Here is a 25,215-nt window from a genome sequence, read left to right as displayed (position 1 = left end):
CAATACAGGAGACCTCAGAAGCACACAGTAATATCTTTAGATGAGCCGTCAACTGGGCACCGTGCAGCTTGATTTAGCGCGTGTCATTGTGTCTTTGCTATCATAACGATGGGAAAAGTACACCTTGCGCAGATCAAACTTAACTAATAAACCAACCAGAGCATCACTTTCCATTACCTGTAAGAGCCAGGTGTGCTTTGATTTTGACAAATTGCTATTTTAAAGGCGCAGCTACCTGGACGTTTTCAACCATTCTCAGTAGAGGTAAACTGACCTGCTCTTTCACAATGTAAACCTATATTTATATACCTATATTTGTGTATCTCTTGATCCTAGTCTCTACATACTAGCTATTGATATACTGAAGTAAACAACGAAGCACTGTTATACGTTGCTCTGGATAAGTGCGACTGCTAAATATCTTAAATGTAAATGTAAAAGAAAATATTTTGTGTTTATGTGGAATAATTTTAGTTTTTTTATTGTGTATCAATGTGTGCATAACAAGCAGGGGTGTAGATGCATTGGGGTTTAATCTGTGTTGTGAACTAACTGCCAAGATAGCAATAAACATCTGACTGCTGACGTCTGTCTAGGTTGTATTCAGTCAGTGGAGCTCCTGTGTTTCCGTTGCCAAGATAGCAATACACCAGAAATTCAGCAGAATACACCTCATTTCCAGGTCACCACACCTTTGAGTGTAGATATATTCACAAGTGCCATTGCTATTTTAATGATGCAAGCGGTATGCGTGAAAATAGACAGTTGGTGGGGTGTAAGATAGCAATAAGCAATACAACGTAGAGCCGTAAATCTTTAATAATTTATTGTTCCTGCTAACTTTTATCATCATTTCCATTTAAGTTTTCAATGCATTAGAGCAGATTCTCAGTTCTAGCTGGGAATATTTGTCCGTAGTCATCAGTAGTCAGTGATGTTATTGTAAAGGGTGGATCCCTCTCTCACACAGTGGCTCATATGGAGTCCAGCTGGCTTCCTCACGCTGACCGTCACGCTGCTCTGGGATCAGTCTCCCTGCTGGAGGAGGATGCTGATGAGATGAACACTCACAGACGTCTTGAGTTTTAGGACAGTGAATTTTCCCACATGAGACAGACGTATCATTTCCTTCCAACGGACCGTTCACATCGGCTCCGCCCACAGGAAGTGAGGTGGAGCGTGTGGAATGAGGGCTGACGCAGGCTGTGAGGGATGTGAGCCGGTCAGGGTGGGGTTTAGGGGGGAGGGCCTGTGTTGTAGGTGTGTGTGTGTACGTGTTTGTAGAGGCATGTGGAGGACCTCACGGTACTCGAGTGCTGTAAGAGTGCTCAGCTCACGTCAGAAAATATTGACTTAACAGTCTACTACTCAAACTGCCCAACCAAGACTGAAAGAGTGGGTTTTTCTTTTTAACCCCTTAAAGACCTGGAGATCAGGAGCAGCTACTGTTCAATCCTGCTCTCTCGTAACTACACAGTACTGATTTATCTGATGGTGATAAATCAAAAATTTTAGCGTTAAATCAACATAGGAATAAACCAATTTATCATGGGTACCCATAAACCTTAGTGTTTTTTGAGTGTAACCTCCTGAGAACAGAGTTATATAGAGTAAAGGGTGAAATCCTCTACCTAATAACTGGGATAACTATAGCAGTCGAGCGCTAGAGTTCAGCAACCTAACTGCTGCTGCTGATTACCTAGTTAACTTTAAGGCTTGATCGTATGTCTTCAGAAAGGGGGCAGGTGATGTAGAATATAATAGAATAATCTTGATGTCGCTAGTCATCGAAAAGAAAATCATCTTTATGAACTGGAAAACAAAAAATAACATTAACATCAATCACTGGAAAAATCGATTATATAGATATAGATATATATCTTCAACAAAAAAAGGGTCCAGGTGTTTAAGCAATTAATTATTAGTATCGATTCCTTAATTCCTCTTTGATAGGGAGCTTAAATTAGCTTCTGTTGTTTTTTTTATGATTGACATTAAATATTGAATTATTTTATTGTATTATGGTGGTAATCATAATTTTTACCAATGAAAATATTTACATTTGTCTTGCCAGTGATTCTCATAGCCCTCTGTTTGGAGTGTGCGTCTGAAAAATCTCAGTTTACAGGGTCATGTAGTCCTAACACTTCCCCTAACCTCTAGTGTTGATTTAACACCATCTAATTTGCTATATACTAATATATTACTGGCATTCAAATTCAGATAAAAAAATGAATTTGATGGTAACTGTGCCCATTATTGTAAATTAGCAATTCATGCTCCACCCACAACTACGTTCTTTTTTTACTGAATGAAACGATTGGTGGCTTGGAGAAGCAATACTTAAAAACCATTCAGTTTTTTTTTTAGTGCATTAAAAATGACAAATTGTAAATAATTGTAAGACAACTGGCCCAGTCTTGCCATTAATCCAGTTTTATTTATTTTTGTACCTTACTTACATGATAGCATCTCACAATTTATAAATACATGTTTTGTTCCCAAGCGGTCCCCTGATTTCCAATGATCCCATTTGACATGGCATAACTCAAATACCTTGTTTCTGCAAAAAGGAACATTTTCTTAACTTTATTCCAGGCCATTTAACCCTTGTGTGGTGTTCGGGTCTGTGGGACCCGTTTTCATTTTTCATCAAATGATACAAAAAAAATATTTTTTTCTAACTCAAACTCATTGGCATTGGCTCATTTTTTGTGAAAAACATATATCAAAACACATTTTCGATAAACACACACTGTACACCCCCCCCCCCCCCCCAACCATTTATATTACATACAGTATGTTTGGCCAAGGGCTAATAAACATTGCTTCATTTGTACATTTGAAACTAAACAAATTTTCTACTCATATCTTGAGTTTAATTAATTGTCTTTTACATTTTATTAAAACACTAATAAAAAAAGAGTAGCACTTTTTGAAAGAAATGTAACATAAGAAAGGTAAAGGGCAAATATTAACCATGTAAGCTGTTTATATTGCTTGCTATTTAGGTGAAGCAAGCATGTGTAAAGCATTTTAATGTAAAATTGCTTAATTTTGCTGAATTAAATAAAAGTAACAAAGTAAACGAGTAACAAAAATATGAACACCACACAAGGGTTAAAGCATGAAATCCAGAGTGATGGAAGCCACTGTTAATGTTCATTTTATGTACTTTATCTCAGGTACTCTGGTGGTGCCTACTGAAGCAGATCTGGCCGGTGTGACGGAAGCGCCCGCGGAAACTAACAATGCTACTGAGCCAGCAAAGGTGGAAGAAGTGACGGAAGTTCCAGAGAAACCTGTGACTGAAGCAACAGCAGCACCATCTACCGAAGCTCCTGTAGTGGAAACAGAGGAACCTGCACCTGAGACAGAAGCTACAGCAGCGCCCACAGCAGCAGAGCAGGAGGAGCAGTTCACCACACAAGCTGCTGAAGTTGAAGCTGCTGCTACTGAGCCTACTGAGGTGACCAGCGTGGACGAGGCAGAGACAACAGGGCCAGCGGTAGAAGCAGATCAGGCTAAAGAAACAGAGGTGGAACTGGAGGAATCAGGTACGAGATAACTGCTTGGGGCTCCAGGCCAGTGGGGGCCCCTGGGGGCCAACAAATGTTACATTGTAGCAATGGTTTGTGCAAATATGCAATGACTATAGTAAAGATGTGACCTCCCTAAAAGGGGGGCTGTCTGAATGCACTCAGTCTCGTTGCAAGTGATGTGCATTACAATGCTATAAGGTAATAGTCATCATTATCATGTTATCATTTATATGATGCACATGCCTTGATCCATATACTGGCCAACAGGTGTTGGTGATACAAAACCCTTTTTTCTTCAGGAAAATAACATTTGAAGGTTTAAAATCTCCTACGGGACACTTGGAGAAGCTGTTCTCTCTCTCTACTCCACTTAATAATTCCAGATCAGTAACAGGAATTAAACCCAAATTCTGCAGGCTTGAAAATAGACGTAAAAACTAGACAAAAATAAAAAAAAATAAAGGTTTGGAGGAGATGAGCTGTTTGATTTGTGCTCAGGATTTGTATTGCTTTCAAAATAAAGTTCAGAAAAGAGACAGTTTTATGATTTTATTTATTATATTTGAACAATTGCAACAATAAAGGTGGTCTAAAGTGTAACTGCAGGACCATTTAAGGTGGAATGGCGTAATTCTGTTAGCAAGAAAAGAGCAAATCTCAGCTGTACCAAGATGATTCAGAGTTAAACAAACACGTTCACACTCTAGAAACTTTCAGACAAAGACACAAACACATACAGCTCTGAAAAAAATAAGAGACCACTTAAAATGGGGAAATTTTCTGGAATATAATCAAGAGGAAGATGGATGATCAGAAGCCATCAAACCAAACTGAACTGCTTGATTTTTTGCACCAGGAGTAAAGGCATAAAGTTATCCAAAAGCAGTGTGTAAGACTGGTGGAGGAGAACATGCCAAGATTCATGAAAACTTCCAGTTATTCCACCAAATATTGATTTCTGAAGTCTTAAAACTTTTATGAATATGAACTTTGTTATTTCAGCCATTTCTCATTTTCTGACAATATTTTTATTTGGAATTTGGGAGAAATGTTGTCTGTAGTTTATAGAATAAAAGAAAAATGTTCCTTTTACTCAAACATATACCTATAAATAGCAAAATCCGAGAAACTGATTCAGAAACTGAAGTCTCTTAATTTATTCCAGAGCTATATATACATAAAACAACAAAGCATTAGCCAAACTAATAATAACATTACTTTTTATTAATGAAGTCACTTCAATTCTTTCTCTTTCTCTCTTTCTATAGGTTTGTCTACAGGTCACGTGGTGGGCATTGTGATTGGTGCGTTGGTTGCCGTGGTCATCATCATTGCAGTGATCGTAGTGATCGTCAGGAGGATGGGCCAATACTCGTAAGTACACGTGGATATATGAGGCGTTGAGAATGCCTGTGAGTGCATGCTAACAGTGAACGATCTTCTATTTTATAGGCCTGCAAAGAAACGAAAGCCTCAGAAACAGGACAGCATCCTGATCTCCGTAAAGACACTATATTCATTGATTAATTGCTAATCCCTGTTAATTACAACGGTCTAATGATGAATCTAAGAATCTAACACAAACCAAATAATGATCAATGTTGCATCTTCTCTAGTAGATATACCATCAGCATTAAGAGTGTTCCCAGGGAGTTCAGGTATCTAGATTGATGCAGTGGAGGTGATCCATAACGGTCGCTGTCCAATTAACACATAAAACCTTCTTAACTTCTTAAAGGAATTCAATGAAAAAATAGTTTATTTCCGGTCATTTTGGAGAATTTCTATTGGTCCATTCATCAAGTAATTTTAACAGAGTGTTAGGGACAATTTGTTTGTTCTAATTACGTAGTAAACTAAAAATCGACAAAAATTTTGTTCAATCAGTTTCGTGTTTTTTATTGGACATATATACAGATACACCCCTTATCATTTTCATGATTTCCTTTATACATAAATCATTGTTTTTTGGGATTGTTGTTGGGCTATTTCCGGTAAATATATCTATAGCAGATGAACACATGTATCTCCAAAACTGAAGTGATCATTTTTGGAAAGCTATCAGGTCCAAAAACTTTGAACTAATACTAGCAGTAAAGAATTAAATGTGTTAAACTTACATTTAACCAAATTAACGCCTACTTTGCACTGTGAACTGTTCTTAAAACCATTTGCCTTCATATGCTTTGACCCTGCCCCCCTACACACACACACAAACACACACACACACACACACACACACACACACACACACACACATATCTACAGCTCTGGAAAAATATAAGAGACCACTTAAAAAAACTTGATGAGTTTCTTTGATTTTACCAAATTGAAAACCTCTGGAATATAATCAAGAGGAAGATGGATGATCACAAGCCATCAAACCACCAAACTGAACTGCTTGATTTTTTGCACCAGGAGTGAGTAGCATAAAGTTATCCAAAAGCAGTGTGTAAGACTGATGGAGGAGAACATGATGCCAAGATGCATGAAAACTGTGATTAAAAACCAGGGTTATTCCACCAAATATTAATTTCTGAACTCATAAAACATCATGAATATGAACTATATATAATGCTTTCTTTTCATTATTTGAGGTCTGAAAGCTCTGCATCTTTTTTGTTATTTCAGCCATTTCTCTTCATTTTCTGCAAATAAATGCTCTAAATGACAATATATTTATTTGGAATTTGGGAGAAATGTTGTCTGTAGTTTATAGAATAAAATAACAATGTTCATTTTACTCAAACATAAACCTATAAATAGCAAAATCAGAAGAACTGATTCAGAAACTAAAAGTGGTCTCTTAATTTAATAAAAATTATGGGTTAAATAAAAGGGTGGAATCATTACGCATAGGTCCATAAAGTATATAAATATAGCAGTATAGTGGGTGTGGGTTGGTGGGTTGGTGGGTAAGCTATTTGTGGTGCTCTTTGTCTTTGTATTAAAATTCTTCTCGTTTCCTCTCTCGTTTCAGTCCCTGAGAAGGAAGGCAGCGCGACAGGAAGAGAAGAAGAAAAAGTTCTGGAAAGTCTGAACTACTGAACTGATGTCACTTCCTGTAATTAAACAAAGAAAAAAAAGCAAGCTAGGAGCACTCTTAACCATCCAGGACAATGAGGACGGTGTACTCCTCACGCTCCTCCCACACCCCAAAAACCCCACCCCCAATCCCAACCCCCAACATCCAACCTCCTATCCTAAAGCCATCATTGATATGGATGTTCTTTCTACCCAACCCCCCCCCATTTCCTACCTACCCCAACACCCCCCCCACCCCATTGTACTCACCTCCCCAGTGCTCCATCAAAACCACGCCAAAACCACCCCGCCTACTGCCACCAAAGATTGAAGAAGTCAGATTGACTTTGTGTTTGATTAAAGCACAGTAATGTAAATGTTAAAAAGGGAAGGATAAATGGAATAAATAAAATATGAATATGAATATATGAATGTGCAGACACAGATCACTTCAGATCACTGGGTCTGGGTAGAAGTTCTATTAAACAATATTAACAAAAATAATCGAACAATACAAAATAAAATCATCATTTTCTTAAAATATCTCATAAAATTTTGCAGAAATTTACAGAAAAACAACAGAAATACAGACATTTCCGTTTTTGTACCAAATAATTTTAAACAGTATTGAATCAGTTGTGATTTACATTTATTAATGGGCCAATTCACATTAAATTCACAGTAAAGGGTACCACTTTAAAATAAGACTACCTTTATAAACTGTTTATAAATGGTTTACAATTAGTTTATTAATGACTACTAATTAGGTTGTAAATGCCTTAAAAAAACATTAATAATCAGTTATAACACATACACAGCCATCTATATTGTTGCCCTTTTTACATATGTGTTACGACTGATTATTAATGATTTTTAAGGCATTTACAACCTAATTAGTAATAATTAATAAACTAATTGTAAACCATTTATAAACCCTTTTTAAAGGTAGTCTTATTTTAAAGTGGTACTCAAAAAAGTTATCATTTTTTATATTTTAAGAGGTATCGTTACAAAATGCCACAGAACTCTGCTTTCATCATCTTCCATAGGCCATTAATTTCATCTGATAGTCTGTAAATCAAAATCAAATCAATCAAAAATCTAAAGCGAATTGTTTCATCATTTGTTACATTGTATACTAGCTTATATTTAGTCTGTTTAGTTTTGGTTTCACGGTACACGGTACACTTTAAAATAAGACTACCTTTATAAAGGGTTTATAAATGGTTTACAATTGGTTTATAAATGGTCACCAATTAGGCTGTAAATGCCTTAAAAATGATCATTAATAATCAGTTATAACACATGACCTTTTGTTTGCCAAATAGTGAACCCACAGCCATCTATATTGATTGTTGCCCTTTCTACGTGTTCTATAAGTTATAACTGATTATTAATGATTTTTAAGGCATTTACAACATAATTAGTAACCATTAATAACTAATCATAAACCATTTATAAACCCTTTATAAAGGTAGCCTTATTTTAAAGTGGTACCGGTTTCACACTGCAGTTTTACTACTTTACTTACTTTACATCCTGCCTTCCTCACCTACTCTATGTGGGTGGAGTCTTCTCCCTATACTTGACACTGATTGGCTTGTAGAAGGGCGTAGAATCTAACGTCTAAAGCATGTATTCAATTTAGCAAAGTTGTCTTTGTAGGTGTTTTTTTCCGTTTGGATTGCTTTTATTTCTCTTTATAAATAAGGGTTAATCTACAGTTACAGTAGATACAGTCAAGTCAGGTTTCAGCACAACTCTGGTTATTCATCATCTTCTATTGTTTAATTGGTCCAAAATGAGTCTAAACTGTTTTAAAAAGTGATGTTACACTACAGAGGAAGCAAATCAAGGTTAAATCAGGTTAACTAAAACTGCTATTTTATCTTATTAAGGCTCTTTTACACCAAATATGATTTTTACGAATAGAAAAATGAACGCCATGTTTAATGCAATGGAACCTTCACACTACATTGTATGCAAATTTTGCCTTTGAGCAAATGTTTAAATGAGGCTAAAAACTCTATAACTCCATGACATTGTAAATGTCCACTCTTTCTGTTTCTCTGCTTCCTGTCCACTTCTGCTCTTATTGATTTCCTCCTCCACTCAAGTGCTTTATTAGCAAGGTTATATATATATTTATAGTTCACTCCTTTGTGGAACATGAACAAAAGCAAACTTAAAACAGCTTAAAAAAATATTTTTAAACGTCTCAGGCCATCATTCTCCAATGTAAAAAGGCTTTTAGACATCACTTATATCTTATATATTGTACCTAATTGCAGTTCTAAGGCTCTATCACACACCCTATGCAAGGTGCGTTAGGATGCTCATTGCTATGTTACACCCCTTAAACAGTCTATTTTCACGCCTTGCACCCGTGACGTTAAAATAGTTTAGGAAAAAGAGTTTAGGAATAAATCTACACTGATGGGTGTGGTGGTCTGGAAGTGAGGTGTGTTCAGGTACATTTCTGGGTAACACAGGTGCGCCACTGATTGATTAAAACCCTGACAACAGTCAACAATCAAACAGTTGTCCAATCCTATCTTAGCCTTGTAGGAGCTTTTACATCGACAATAAACAGAATAAAGAATAAAATATCATTACTGTTCCCTTATAAATGAGCTACTGGCGTATCTTCACAGTGTGAACACTGAGATGCGCAAAAGCGTCATGCTGTTAAGATACCAACGTGCCAAAGTCAGAGCTCACCCGGCTCTTAAAGGGAATGACTACTGGCACACTGATTGGTTTAATTCACATTACACCCAAAACCCGCCTATGATTATTGAAGATAGTTAGTTTCACGCCTTTTGGATTTTTATTTTTGGTGCCCTTACAATATTTTTTATTTAATTTACAGCATTTTATCTGACACTTTTATCCAGAGTGACTTACAAGGTTATGTCTATGACAGAGGTGGCATAGTCACCAGAGCAGGAATTGAACCGCAGTCTCCCACATGATGAGGTAGCTCACTGGCAGGTAGTGGTGTTATCCACTGCGCCACACCAATCACGAGACCAAAGTAACTCAGACATGCCCTAAATCCAGCTATATATATATATATATATATATATATATATATATATATATATATATATATATATATATATATATATATATATATATATATATATATATATATATATATATATATATATATATATATATATATATAAAGCCAAGACAAGTCAAGAGTAACTTCCCGCAGCAGCATGACGCATTCAAGGCAGCTTAGAACCAGCTTAGATCCTAAACCATTTTTATGGTAAAAACCATAAACTGGTAAAAGTTGTCTAAAGCAGACTCTGTAGGGACACATTGCCACTAATCTAATAAAGCGTGTTCTGTATATAAGATAAACCTGATAATCTTGTGTAGTTTTAACCATCCTGGCATTTAAAGCCTTAATCCAGAGAAGTGGATAGGGTACAATTCGTCCAACAAATGACTTTAATTTGACTTTATTGCGAATTTAAAATGAATTAAGTGGTTTAAAACCTCCCCAACCAAATTTTAACCACATGTCATGTTGAATTGTCATAAAAATGCAAAATAGAGATTTAAAATCTTATAAAACTACACTTTCTACACGGGTTCTCTGGACTAGACCTGGTTCTCTTAGTTGCATTTCTGCAGGGTTGTTTGTGTGTGATTGATATTCTGCTCTGCTTGCTTCTTTTTTTCGAGATCAGTATAATAATAATTATTATTATTAATATTAATTAATGCACTGACTGATAAAACATGTTAAAAGAAACGAAAGGGCTTTAGACACTGCAACTGTTCGTTTGCAACGAAGATCTTTTTTTTTTTTTTGCTCTTTTTGTGTTTTTTTGATGCTTATAGTCCACATGCCAGGTCCTCCTTTTACCGTCTGCTGTCAAAATAATGTTTTTTAAATTACAGTGTTCTTTTTTTCCCTTCCTGGATGTTCATACTGTTTTAAATAAAAGGTGAAAAATCTCTAGATCTGTCTTCTGTGTGTTTCTACATTTACTGCAAATGTCTGCAGTAAATGCTCATAAAAAATTAAAGAGCATGTTCCACCCTGGTGAAAAAAAATAATGCAACATATAGAGAAATGTCTAAGTATGCTGTAAACAGATTTATGTACTTATTTAAAACATACTAAAAGTACATTAATATTATGCTTTCATCAAATGTTTCAAAGTAAACTTTGATCATACTTTTAGTACAATAGTACAATATACAGTAGTGTATTTTAAAAGAATAGACTACTATAAAGTAGTAATATAATATAATGTAATTCAATATACTTCTAAAATATGTAGTTCCCAATATATTTTTGTACAGTAATTCACTTAAAGAGGAATGTGTCATGTAACTTTTTTGAAAGTAAATTAAATTACTACTACTAATGAAAAAAATTAAGTAAATGGGCAATGCGCTAAAAACTGTAGTGCAGTATATTAAAATATATATTTTTATACCCAACAAAGTATACTAGACATGTGCTCTTGACAAAAGACAGGAAAAAGAAGCATATTTGTACTCTAATGCAAATAGATCACATATATTTAACATCAATTCTTAGTACATTTCTAATTATTCCTTGGTGTATAATAGTATAAGTGATACAGTTGTATTACTCATTATTAAATGTTTTATAATTTTACTGTAAGCATAATTAAAATATGGGGTTACATACTGCACATGAAGTAGTTTAAATGTTTAAATGTTACTTAAGTATATTTAAAATAGTTCCATTTTAGTACAGTTAAGTACACTTAGCACAATTTATTGTATTGTATTTTTATACAATTCTTTAATTGTAAAAAAATATATTAAATGTACATTAATATTATGCTTTCATCAAATGTTTGAAAGTAAACTTTGATCATACTTTTTAAAAAGTACAATATACAGTCGTGTAGTTTAAAAGAATAGACTACTATGAAGTACACTTTTAGTTTAACGTAATTCAATATACTTCTAAAATACTTTTTTCCAAATATACTTTTGTACATTTTTAGCAAAGTGTGTTAAAAACAACTGTTAGAGTATTTCAATTAAAGTACTTAAACTGTATCATGTAACTTTTTAGAAAGTAAATTAAATTAATACTACAAAAACGAAAGTAAATTTTTAAAATGCTAAAAATTGTAGTACAGTATATTAAAATATATATTTTTATACCCAACAAAGTATATACCAGAAGTGTGCTACTTACAAAAGACAGGAAGAAGAAGCATATTTGTACTATACTGTAAATAGATCACATATATTTAACATCAATTCTTAGTACAATTCTAATATACCTGGTGTATAATAGTATAAGTGATACAGTTGTAATACGCATTATTAAATGTTTTATAATTATACTGTGAGCTGATTTAAAATATGGGGTTACATACATGAAGTAGTTTAAATGTTACTTAAGTATATTTAAAATTGTTCCATTTTAGTACAGTTAAGTACACTTAGCACAATTTAAGTTTAAGATTTTGTACTTTTTTTATACTGTAATTAAAGTATAATAAGTACAAAAAAAGTTGTTCCATTTTAGCTCTCTTTAAATATACTGATTAATAATAATGTGGCTACAAGAACACTTTAGTGCACTATAGCATAATAATGCTTATTATACTTTAATCTCCTTTTTTCATCTTTCTGTACCAATGTAGGGGTACTGGTTGTCAGTTAAGTAATATGAGGCACATAACACTGGCACACTGTGTGTGTGTGTGTGTGTGTGTGTGTGTGTGTTTCCATGTGGTTTTAGGCATCAGCCCAGCCTCTCTCTCTCTCTGGCTGTGAACAATGGAGCTCTTTTAGTATGAATCTCAGTCAGACTCGCTCTCAGCTGTGGAGGTGATCCCAAAAAGTCGGTTGCAGCCGGTCACTTCCTGCATGTTTAACGGCACCCGTGATAACGCCGCCCATAAACCGGAAGATACCGATAAAAAAAAAAAAAAAGCTCGTAGGAACACACAGATCCTGAGAGGGCTGCCAGATCAGGAAGTGGTAAATAACATTTAATAACATTAAATTCAAACTGCATGCGAAATACTAAGGATGGACACAAAGTGAGGAAAAGAGTGAGGTAGGGGTTCACAGACAACACACACACCAAACTACTTTTTTTATCAAAAGAGCTCTTAGACGACCTATGTTCAAGAATTGTTGACTTGCAAAAGTATCTCTAAAAGTCTTGACAGATGGTCTACAAATGGAGAAAGTTCAGCACTGTTGCTACTCTCCCTAGGCGTGGTAAAGTCCTGTAAAGATGACTGTAAGAGCACAGCGCAGAATGATCAATGAGGTGAGGAAGAATCCTAGAGTGTCAGCTAAAGACCTACAGATATCTCTGGCATATGCTAACATTTTTGTTGACAAATCTATAATGTAGTATAGAAAACATTAAACAAAAATGAGATAGATCATGGAAGGATACCACAAAGGAAGCCACTGCTGTCCAAAAAAAAAAAACATTGCTGCACGTTTGAAGTTTGCAAAAGAGCACCTGGATGTTCCACAGCAGTACTGACTAAATGTAATAAGTATGACAGATGAAAGCAAAATTAAGTTATTTGGAAGTAACACACAATACTATGATATGTATGGAGAAAAAAAGGCAAAGCACACGATTATCAAAACAATGAAACATCCTAACTGTGAAACATGGTGGAGGGGGCATCATGGTTTGGGGCTGCTTTGCTGCCTCAGGACCTGGATGGATTGCCGGATTCATCAACGGGAAAATGAATTCCCAAGTTAACCAAGACATTTTGCAGGAAAACTTAAGACCGTCTGTCTGCCAACTGAAGCTCAACAGAGGATGGATGATGCAACAGGACAACGACCCAAAACATAGAAGTAAATCAACAACCGAACGATATGCCTTCTGGAGAATCCTGACCTCCTCAACCCAATTGAGATGCTGTTGCATCATGACCTCAAGAGAGCGATCAATTCACAGCACATATCCCAAAAATATTATAGCTGAACTGAAACTGAAGTTTAGTGAAGAGGAATGACCAAGATTCCTCCTGACCGTTCTGCAGGTCTGATCTGCAACTACAGGAAACGATTGGTTGAGGTTTTTGCTGCCAAAGGAGGATCAACCAGTTATTAAATCCAAAGGTTCTCATACTTCCCCTCCTCACTGTGTATAAATGTTAACATGTTGTGTTCAGTAAAACCATGCATATATATAATATTTTGTGTGGTTTTAGTTTAAGCAGACTGTGTTTGTCTATTGTTGGGACGTAGATGAAGATCAGAACATATTTAATCACTAATTTATGCAGAAATCCAAGTAAATCCCAAAGGGTTCACATACTTTTTCTTGCAACTGTAAGTAAAATGTTAACAAGCATTTAAGGTGTAGAGGAATGTTGAGGGAGATACAGCGGAAGTAGAGTGAGGTAGAGTGAGCAGTGAACCCTCACACTGAACAACTTCTTATTTTGTGGAAAAAAAGAGGATTTTTTAAGTAATTTAAAAAGTGTTTTAAATTAATTTCCGGATATCCAACAGTGTTATTGTATACACGTCTTGCTGGCGCATCTGTGACCAAGACAGGAAGTCTTTGTAATGTATCAAGAGCCACGGTATCCAGGGTAATGTCAGCATACCACCATGCAGGATGAACCACATGCAAAAGGATTAACTGTGGACACTGTAAGAGGAAGCTGTCTGAAAGGGATGTTCGGGTGCTAACCCGGATTGTATCCAAAAAAAAAACATAAAACCACGGCTGATCAAATCACGCCAGAATTCAATGTGCACCTCAACTCTCCTGTTTCCACCAGAACTGTCCGTCACCACAATCAATTATTGTGGTCTAAAACCAGGTGTTTCAGTTTCATTGTTCGACCCCTGTAGATGTATAACATACAGAGTGATCTATTTTTTTTTTACCATATCGTTGCACCCTAAGATCCTAAGACAATTATGGAACAGTTATGTGCACTGCACTGTAACCACAGCTATGCATCAGTAATGAACAAATGCAGATTAATGCACATACACAGAGTTCTCCCACACAGCCATAAATCCCCTCCCTCACGTCCCCGAAAACTCGCAGATAAACCATGCCCTCCCTGACACCACCAGCCCCCTCTGCCCATGCCCAGCACCCTGCTGCTGTATCTGCTGGAGTGTATGTGAGTGAGTGTGAGTGAGTGTGAGAGTTTATCAGCACTTATGCGCGAGTGTTTTCGTGTTTGCGAGTGCAGAGCGAGGGGCTATTTCGGAAAGGCTCATGTTTACCTCAGAGCCCAGAGGGCCTGTGAGGAACGCCCCCGACACACACACTGATGGCCTTCTTGTAGGGTGGAGGGTGTATCAGTGGACACAGGCAGAGGCACATGACGGAGCGAGGGATCGGTTACAGTCTAACGGCTGAAAGTGGAGGGGTTTAATTCTGAACACTAACTAGACACACTGACAGGACTGCTCACTTCAGTTCAGCTTGTACATATAGCTGTTTTCTCCTGTTTTTAAAAATCAGGGTTTTTTTTTCCATTTTTGGGTGTGTATATAAATGTGAAACTCATGTATTATATACAGGGGTTGGACAATAAAACTGAAACACCTGTCTTTTAGTGTGGGAGGATTCATCATGGCTAAATTGGAGCAGCCTGGTGGTCAATCTTCATTAATTGCACATTATTGCACCAGTAAGAGCAGAGTGAGAAGGTTTTAGTTAGCAGGGTAAGAGCACAGTTCTGCTCTAAATATTGCAATTCACACAACATTATAGGTGACATACCAGAGTTCAAAATAGGACAAATTGTTGGTGCACGTCTTGCTGGAGCATCTGTGACCAAGACAGCAAGTCTTTGTGATGCATCAAGAGCCACGGTATCCAGGGTAATGCCAGCATACCACCAAGAAGGACCAACCACATCCAACAGGATTAACTGTGGACGCTGTAAGAGGAAGCTGTCTGAAAGGGATGTTCGGGGACTAACCCGGATTGTATCCAAAAAACATAAAACAAATTATTGAAAATTAATGTGCACTTGTGAACTGTCCGTCACCACAATAAATTATTGTGGTGTAAAACCAGGTGTTTCAGTTTCATTGTCCAACCCCTGTAGATTTAAGCATTTATTTATTTTATTGTTGATGATTATGGCTTACAGCCAATAGAAAAACCTGAAAATTAGAATACAAAAAATGGAAAAAAATGAGACAACTTCAGTTTCTCTGATTTTGCTATTTATAGGTTTATGTTTGAGTAAAATGAACATTATCATTTTATTCTATAAACTACAGACAACATTTTCCCCAAATTCCGTATAAAAATATTGTCATTTAGAGCATTTATTTGCAGAAAATGAGAAATGGCTGAAATAACAAAAAAGATGCAGAGCTTTCAGACCTCAAGGAATGCACAGAAAACAAGTTCATATTCATATATTGGTTTTAAGAGTTCAGAAATCAATATTTGGTGGAAAAACCCTGGTTTTAATCACAGCTTTCATGCATCTTGGCATCATGTTCTCCTCCACCAATCTTACACACTGCTTTTGGATAACTTTATGCTGCTTTACTCCTGGTGCAAAAGTTCAAGCAGTTCAGTTTGGTTTGATGGCTTGTGATCATCCATCTTCCTCTTGATTATATTCCAGAGGTTTTCTATTTGGTAAAATCAAAGAAACTCATCATTTTAACTGGTCTCTTATTTTTTTCCAGAGCTGTATAATGTAAGACCAATTGGTACTTTTGGCAGTGTGCCAAGTCCTGCTGTAAAATGAAATCCGCATCTCCATAAAAGGCCTCGAGCAGTTTGGACTGTGTGTCTCTCCACTCTTCCTCCAGACTCTGCTCCCTTCATTTACAAATGAAATGTAAAATTTACTGATGATCAGTGATGGTTTGGAGAGACATGTCATCTGCTGGTGTTGATCCACTGTGTTTTATTATCAAGTCTAAAGTCAGTGCAGTTTTGTTTTCCCACAAAATCTTACAGCACTTAATGCTGAACCTCTGCTACTGACAACTTTTATGGAGATGCAGAGTTCATTCAGAGTTCAGAGTTCATGCAGAGGACCGGTGGTTTGATTAGGAAATGTGTCATATTTGCATTGTTTAAATAGCAACGGTGCTTCTGAATATAAGTAAAACCATTGGGTGTGGTGGTCTGGGTGAGGTGTGTTTAGGTATATTTCTGGTGTATTGCTATCTTGGCTATGGAACACACAGGTGCGTCACTGATTGAAAAAAGCCTAAACAACAGTCAACATCAGAAGCTACCATCCAGGCACCATTGGCAGGACCTTTTTCAGCAGGATAATGCTAGCCCACACACACAGCAAGGGTTTAGTACTATGTCTCCACCAGATTGCAACTCTTTCTTTGCCATGACTGATCATCAGAAGGCAATTAAGAAAATGTTAGATGTGTATATGTGTGTATACATGTGAACAAGGCTTTTAACATAAAGCCCTTGCCTAGGTAAAATCATAAATTGATGGTTGGGTAATCTTCCTGTTAAAGAATGCAAAAACAGGCTGTCAGGAAAGATGATTTCTGGCCTGGCCTTGAGGATGTCTAAGAGTTTTAACACTCAGGAGATAAGATAAGAGCACAGATTTATTCGAAACAGTTAAAGAGGACGGCTTATGTTGCTCCACTACGGCTATAAATTCTGATATCTTATGGTACCAATACTTTTAGGTCTGAAAGGTGATAAATGCTCATTTTTAAAATGACCACCACATCAGACTGACTCACAAAAACAAGTCTATACCTTCACTATATAAACACAGCCAAACTGCACCAGTAATTTATGCATTCAGCTACATTAAGTTGTTAAAGCACCCATTGATTACACAGCCTTCCTAGTACCTGTAGAGAACTACTGCCCATAGAATAGGACTCTCTGGATCACATGATCTCTGACAAACCAATTGGCAGCATGCCTAATGCCAGGAAAGAGCTATAGAAAGCCACAAAGCCTCCAGCATTGAGCTGTAGAGCAGTGGAAGAGCTGTGTTCTTTGAAAAATTGATGCTGTATCTATTACTTTTGGGGAGTTAGGGAAAAGTTGGGGAAACGTTGGGGAGTTTGGGATGAGCAGGGGATGAGTAGGGAAATTTGGGATGAGTTGGGGTGACTTGAAGACTTTCAGATTAGTTAGGGATAAGTTGGGAAGCTTGGGATGAGTTGGGAAATTTGGAATAAGTTGATGATTTTGGCAATTTGGATAAATTGATGATTGTTTGGGGATTATTTAGGGAGTTAAGGATGTGTTGGAGAGTCTGGGAGGAGTTGAGTATTATTTGGGAATTTTGGGATGAGTTCGGATTATTTGGGGAGTTGCAGAATTTGGGATGAGTTGGGGAGGAGTTAACGATTTGGGGGTTCAGGATAAATTGGGGAGTTTGGGATGAGTTGTGGATTATTTGGGGAGTTTGGTATGAGTTGTGGAGTTTGGGATAAGTTGTGGAGCTTGGAATGAGTTGTACAGTTTGGGGGTGAGTTGAGGAGCTTGGGACGATTTGGGGATAAGTTGGGGAGTTTGGGGTAAGTTGGGAAATATTTGGAGGGTTGGGGTGAGTTGATGATTTAGGAGGTTCTGGATGAGTCAAATAGTTTAGAATGAGTTGGGGATTATTTGGCAAATTGGGCATGAGTTGGGGAGCTGGGGATGAGTGGATGATTGGGGAGGTTCTGGATGAGTTAGTGAGTTTGGGATGAGTTGTGGAGTTACCTCTAATGCAGCGTTTTTTTTTTTTTGTGAGCAGGTGTCCCAATACTTTTGTAATATTTGTGTGGCTGCAAGAACCTTATATGTAAAGAACATGAGATCCTGATGTCGAGAGAAAATGTTATAGTATACACTAACGGTTGAGTGTAACAGGCAGCTGAGAAGCATGTGTGTGTGTGTGTTTGTGTGTGTGTATGTGTGTGTGTGTGTGTGATTCAGCATGGTGGTTGGCTACACATCTGGTGCTGTGTGTATGTCCCTCTGTTTCGGCTCTTGAGGGTGTTAAGCACTGCTTTGTGGGACGCAGCTGGAACACGCGTCGCCTACGTGTGACAATTAGCGCTGATCAGAGACCACCATTGTCCTGCTTTGTGTTTGTTGAGTGTGTGCATGTGTGTGTGTGTGTGTATGTGTCTGTGTGTGTGTCTGTGTGTGTGTGTGTGTGTGTGTGTGTGTGTGTGTGTGTGTGTGTGTGTGTGTGATGTGGCACTGGGTGACATAACATCACATCACTGTTTTCATAGCCTTGGTAAAAACAGAGCTGTATCAGGCCTTGATAAACTACCCACACTCTTACAGAACAGTTACAGAACTGTCCATATTATTCTAAACTAAGAAACTGAATAAATAGAAGAGGTTGGAATAGATTAAAACATTATATGTATGAATACATTAATGATATATTAGAGTGATTACAATATTACAGTAAAAGGATAAGTTTATTAGGGAAATGTGCAATTGAAGGGAGGCTCTAGTACCTAGTTGGGCTCCTCTAGCCTGGATACAAGATGAGATACGGTTGGTTGGGTATGGTGGTATACAGGTTCCATATGGCATCCTGCAGCACAGTTACATTACCCACAGATGTTTTAGCTGGGCCTGTAGATCCTGTAGCTCTACACTCATAGGTTGCTTAACCCTTTAAGATCCTGCATCCATTGCAATGGACATGGAGTTTTTTTTTATATTATTTCTTGTGTATTCTTTCACTTCACACAAATTCTGAGCTATTATTCATCAGAATAGACATTTATCAGCCAATCTAACAGTAGCTTAGCCCCTCCCACTGCAATGAAAAAATAAAAATCTGCACACTGAAGTATAGCATGGCAGCATCTGAGCTAATGTGGCAGAGTAAACACCTTTTGTATCAGGTATTTTAAAATGTTTGTAGAACAAAACATTTGTTTTTTAAAATGTTTTATGGAATAAAAATAACAGTGTTAAACAAATCACTGCACTGCAATAAAGAGACAAAATGCAAAATGCATTGGTCGAAACGACCATCCTGCTTCTCTTACTCCAGTGATGGACCCTTTCTCAAAGTCTATAAACATGTTAAAAAGACTTAGGGCCATATCCTACACTCGTGCTGCATCGTGCTACTGCTATCGTACACCTCGTCAACAGTCTATTTTCATGCCTTGTTAAAAAAGCAGCTGAGTTTAGGAATAAATCTACACTGATAGGCATGGTGGTCTGGAAGTGAGGTGTGTTCTGGTAAATTTCTGGCATATTGCTATTTTTTGTGGCAGCGAAAAAATAGGTGCGCCACTGACTGATTAAAACCTTGAAAACAGACAATCGTCAAAGACCATTCCTATAGGTGCTCACAGCATGTGTACACCTCTGCTCATTAAACACACACACACACACACATACACACACACACACACACACACAGACACACTGCATAAACCCGACTTTTAACTCAACAATAAACAGAATAACAAATTAAATAACATTGCTGTTCTCTTAAATGAGCTGCTGGTGTATCTTCACAGCGTGAACGAGCAGCTCAGTATCTGTCTCTGCTGAGATGCACAAAAGTGCCGCACTGTTAAGATACGTACGCACCAAAGTCAGAGCTCATCTGGCTCTTAAAGGAAATGACTACTGGCACACTGATTGGTTTATTTCACGTTATGCCCAAAACACACCCATGATTAATTAAGAGTACATGCCAATAGGTTTTGTGAGTTTCAAAACACACAAGGCATTTGTTTTGTTAAACAGTGCACTATAGATCATTAAAATAGGGCCCTTAACGTGCATTATAGAGGCATGTCTAGCTGTTAACAGTCTCTCACCAAGAGGTTCACTACCCAGAGGTTGTCTTTAAGGGCACCTTTTTTTGTAGAGCAGTAGAGAAAGCTCTCTAATTTTTTTGCTCTCTCTCAAATGAAAAGACCAATTATCTCCACTCTGCTACTGGTGCTTTATTCAGTCTGTGCTGTAAACTCAATGAAGGCAGTCTGAGACACACAGCTTGGTCTAAGAGAAGGGGGTGGATCTACCAAAAAATAAATACATTTAAAAAACACTTACTTATCAAAAAACATTATTTATAGCTGTCATTCGTGTATTTTTGTCTGTTTTCTTGTGTGGTCACATGACCTAAATTTTTGACCTTTATTGGTCTATGGAACCATGGTGTCTCACCAGATTTAGGGATGACTTGGGCCCCCATAAAACTTACACAGCATGTGTTCACAAGCTGCCCAATATACTGCAGGAGAGACCACATGCAAACACACACACACACATATATAAAACACACACACAAACACACACACACATGCAAATAGAACAGAACAGCTGAATACATACACAGTTAAGCACAACAGTGGACAATAGCACATATATGTCAGCCAGCAGACAGATTACACCCATTCACAGTCACTGAGGCTTGAGTGGAATGACGACACACACACACACACACATACACACACACACACATATATATGTACATACACACACTGTAAGCAGGTCAGTATGGCAGTAGAACAATGACACACACGTGATTAGCCTCATTTACACACATTAATGTACAGGAACAACATGCCAGGAACATGCCGTTCACACACTCAGCTGAGCTGAATGGATGGGCTGTTTGTGTGTAAGTGTGTGTGTAAGTGTGTGACTGTGTGTGTGTGTGTGAGAGAGAGAGAGAAAGAGAGTGTGTAGGAGGATGAGCAGATTGTAGGTGCAGATTGATTTGGTCCATAGCGATGACGCTACAATACTGGATTGTTGAAGAGAATAGAGGCTCGCTGACGGAGCCCATAATTTATACATACCACACATTAAAGCACACAAACACACACACACACACATACACACACACCATCTAAATCTGACTGTGCGAAGATAAAGAATTCCACTTTGAACGTGGTTGTGTTTCACTCCTCTCGACAGAAGAATGTACTCCATTTTACACAATGCAGATAAACACACACCCACTTCCACACACAAACCACAAACTCACACACAGCGCTCACACACTCGATTGTCCCATTCCCACGATCAGCCCTAAAAGATATGAGGCTACGAGTCTGTATTTATCAGAGCTGAACGTACAGTAGCTCCACTGCCACATCCGGGCTTCACACGCCTTATGAGAGGCTACGCTGTTAGAACAATGGTTCCTTAATGTTTCTTTTAGAACAATGGGTCTTATACTGAATACACATATATATATATATACATACAGTTGCAAGAAAAAGTCAGATTGAGATGCTGTGGATGATCTTAAACAGGAGGTTCATGCTGGAAAATCCTCCAATGTGTTTAAATCTGAATTAAAGCAATTCTGTAAAGAAGGGTGAAACAAAATTCCTCCACAGAGATTGTAAAAAAACTCGTTGCCAGTTTTCGGTAAAGCTTGATTTACCAAAGCCAAGGGTGGCACAACCAAGTTATTAGATGTAGGGGTCAATCTCTTTTTTTACACAGAGTTTTTTTTACCTTAACCTTGTGTGGTGTTCGGGTCTTTGGGATCCGTTTTCATTTTTCATGAAATGATACAAAAAAAATTTTTTTTCTAACTCAAACTCATGGCATTGGCTCATTTTTGTGAAAAACATATATCAAAACACATTTTCGATAAACACACACTGTACACCCCCCCCCCCCCCTACACATTTATATTACATACAGTATGTTTGGCCAAGGGCTAATAAACATTGCTTCATTTGTAAATTTGAAACTAAACAAATTTTCTACTCATATCTTGAGTTTAATTCTTTTTTTTTTATATTTAATCAAAAAACTAATAAAAAAAAGAGTAGCACTTTTTTGAAAGAAATGTAACATAAGAAAGGTAAAGGGCAAATATTAACCATGTAAGCTGTTTATATTGCTTGCAATTTAGGTGAAGCGAGCATGTGTAAAGCATTTTAATGTAAAATTGCTTAATTTTGCTGAATTAAATACAAGTAACAAAGTAAACGAGTAACAAAAATATGAACACCACACAAGGGTTAATATATGCAATCATCACTTTAAAAGTCCTTTTTGTATTTTTTAATTAGGTTGTCTTTGTCTGATATTAACATTTCTTTGAATATCTAAAAAAAATATCAGTATGACAAAAATGCAAAAACAAAAGAAAGCTGTATTGGGGCAAATACTTTTTCACACTATTATAGTACAGTTGCAAGGAAAAAGTATGTGAACACCTTGGGATTATACTTGGATTTCTGCATAAATTGATAATTAAATGTGTTCTGTTCTTCGTTTAGTCACAACAATAAACAAACACATTCTGCTTAACCTAATACCACACAATACCAAAAATTATATGTTTGCATGGTTTTATTAAACACAACATGTTAACATTCACATTGCAGGGTGTGAATACTTTTTCCTTGCAACTCTACTATAATTTTTTTCATACTGATTTTTTTCAGATTATGAAACAAACATCAATATCAGAAAAAGACAACCTGAGTAATAAATATAAAAAGCACTTTTAAATTGATGATTTCATTTATTAAGGGGAAAAAAAACTTAAATAAAAACCTTAAATAAATCTAGCCCTGTGTGAAAAAGAGATTGCCTCCTAAACCTAATTGCTTGGTTTTGCCACCCTTGGCTTGGCGGCAACAACTGCAATCAAGCTTTACAAAAAAACAGGCAACGAATTTTGTTACACTCTTCTTTACTGAATTGTTTTAATTCAGGCACATTGAAGGATTTTTCAGCATAAATGTCCTGTTTAAGATCATCCACAGCATTGTGTGTTTTGGGTCATTGTCCTGCTGCAGAACCCAAGAACACCTGAGCTTGAGGTCATGAACAGATGGACGGATTCTGATTCTCCTTCAGGATTGTCTGGTAAACAGCAGAATTCCTGCTTCCATCTATTACAGCATGTTGTCCAGCAGCCTCAGACAATCACACACATACTACCACCACCACGTTCAGTATGATGTTCTTTTTCTGAAATTATGTGTTAGTTTTACTCCAGATGTAACAGGACACAAAGCTTCCAAATAGATTCACTTTTGTCACGTCAGTCCAAATAATATTTACCCAAAGTTTTGAGGATCATAAAGATGTTAGTTGGTAAATGTGAGACGGGTGGTTGTGTTGTTTTTGGTCAGCAGTGTTTTTTATCTTGGAATTCCCCAATGGAGAACATTTTCACCCAGTCTCTCTTTCTTATTTTTGAATCATTAACACTAACCTTAACTGAGGATAGTGAGATCCTGCAGTTCTTTAAATGTTGTTCTGGATTCTTTTGGGACCTCCTGGATGAGTTGTTCATGCCCTTTTGGAGTAATTTTGTTCAGTCGGCCGGTCACTCCTGGGAAGGTTCACCAGTGTTCCATGTTTTCTCCATTAGTGAATAATAGTAAATCACTGGTTCTAGCAGGAAAACTCTAGAGACAAAGTGCAGCAAGAAGATTTATTACAATAAGCACGTATGACAATTATAAATAGCGTAAATATAGTCTTTGGCGAAAGCCCCGTCGAAAGCCCAGGTCTGCAGCGTCTGAATCCTTGCAGATCCTGCCGTATAGGTACGGCGGGGGCGGAGCCAATCCCCTGGGCAACCGGCGGGACCGAACTGGAGACGGTGGGGAAGGAGGAGGGCGAAACGACAGTCGGCGTCTGCAAGCAGGGGAGAACAGGTATGAGGGAGGTCTTATAAGGACAGGTGGGAGTTGGTGATTGGCTGAGAAAAGTGGCGTGATTTCGAGTTTCCCGCTAGAACCTGCGCGGAGCTTTCAGTTCTCTGGAGTCCCAAAGCTTTAGAAACGACTTCATAACCTTTTCCAGATAGATGATCAATGATTTTGTTTTCTCATCTGTTTTTGAATTTCTTCAGATCAGGGCATAGTGGGTTGGATTTTGAGATATTTTATCTGCTTCATGTTGTCAGACAGGATCTATTTAAGTGATCTCTTGATTCTACAGGTCTGGATTTCTGTGGATGTGAATTGCTTGTCTGTTTGCACAGACAATTCTAGCCAGATGCTGCCGGTCACCATCATTACTACACATTCACTGCATTGATATCCACTGTCCATTCTCACACAACTTTGGAAACAGAGTGTCCCATCCATCTGCACCCCTTACTGGACCTGTCTCCATCCCCAATTCCCATAATTCATGTGGCCTTGCCTTGAGCACACTGGACAGTGTTTAACCTTACTCACAAGATAACACCTCACAGCTTACACAGGTTACACACACTTGGTCCCAAGTCGACCCTTAATTCAACACTTCAGAATCACTTTATGAATCACAATGCTATCCCATGACTTTACTCAACTCAACTGTTGAACATTAATGTAAATACTGCATATGTCACATGCATTTTATAGGGGCATGAGCTTCTCTCTATTAATATTCATTATTTTTTAATTGTATCTCTGTTTGTTCTTTTTTAATATAACGTTTAATTTTTTTATTTATAATTTATTGTAACTTTCTTTTGTAAAATTCTTGTGTCTTGAATCTTTCTGTAAAACACTTTAAACTGTGTCTGTGTATGAAATGTGCTTTAAAAAATAACCTTTCCTTGCCTATTAAGGTACTAATTTTAACTTCTGCAGACTATTGTCATTAATCTCTTTGTTTAAAATGATATTTTAATAGTTTTGCTGGTGTAATCAGGAGGCTTTGTAATCAAGTGTAGCTTTGTTTGCTTCATGGCCTTGT

General features: G+C 37.2%; 1 protein-coding gene and 1 long non-coding RNA gene across 3 annotated transcripts in view; one reads left to right on the top strand and one right to left on the bottom strand.

Annotated features, from left to right (window-relative positions):
• si:ch211-156j16.1 (uncharacterized protein LOC564557 homolog) overlaps window positions 1–9,668 on the top strand; it is a 43,260-nt gene extending 33,592 nt beyond the window's left edge. The window contains exons 2-5 of one of the 2 annotated variants that reach the window (XM_022671039.2): window positions 3,186–3,557; window positions 4,811–4,916; window positions 4,995–5,043; window positions 6,523–9,668. In XM_022671039.2, coding sequence (XP_022526760.2) covers window positions 3,186–3,557; window positions 4,811–4,916; window positions 4,995–5,043; window positions 6,523–6,582 — 587 coding nt within the window. In that variant the 3' untranslated portion in view covers window positions 6,583–9,668. The remainder of the gene's footprint in view (window positions 1–3,185; window positions 3,558–4,810; window positions 4,917–4,994; window positions 5,044–6,522) is intronic. The other variant, XM_022671040.2, reaches the window with a different exon arrangement.
• LOC125806157 (uncharacterized) overlaps window positions 1–25,215 on the bottom strand; it is a 437,736-nt gene that overhangs the window by 183,057 nt on the left and 229,464 nt on the right. The gene's annotated exons all lie outside the window — the stretch shown is intronic.

The sequence above is a fragment of the Astyanax mexicanus genome, chromosome 12 (assembly GCF_023375975.1).
Source record: "Astyanax mexicanus isolate ESR-SI-001 chromosome 12, AstMex3_surface, whole genome shotgun sequence".
Taxonomy (NCBI): Eukaryota; Metazoa; Chordata; class Actinopteri; order Characiformes; family Acestrorhamphidae; genus Astyanax; species Astyanax mexicanus.
This window is presented reverse-complemented; position numbering and strand designations above follow the sequence as displayed.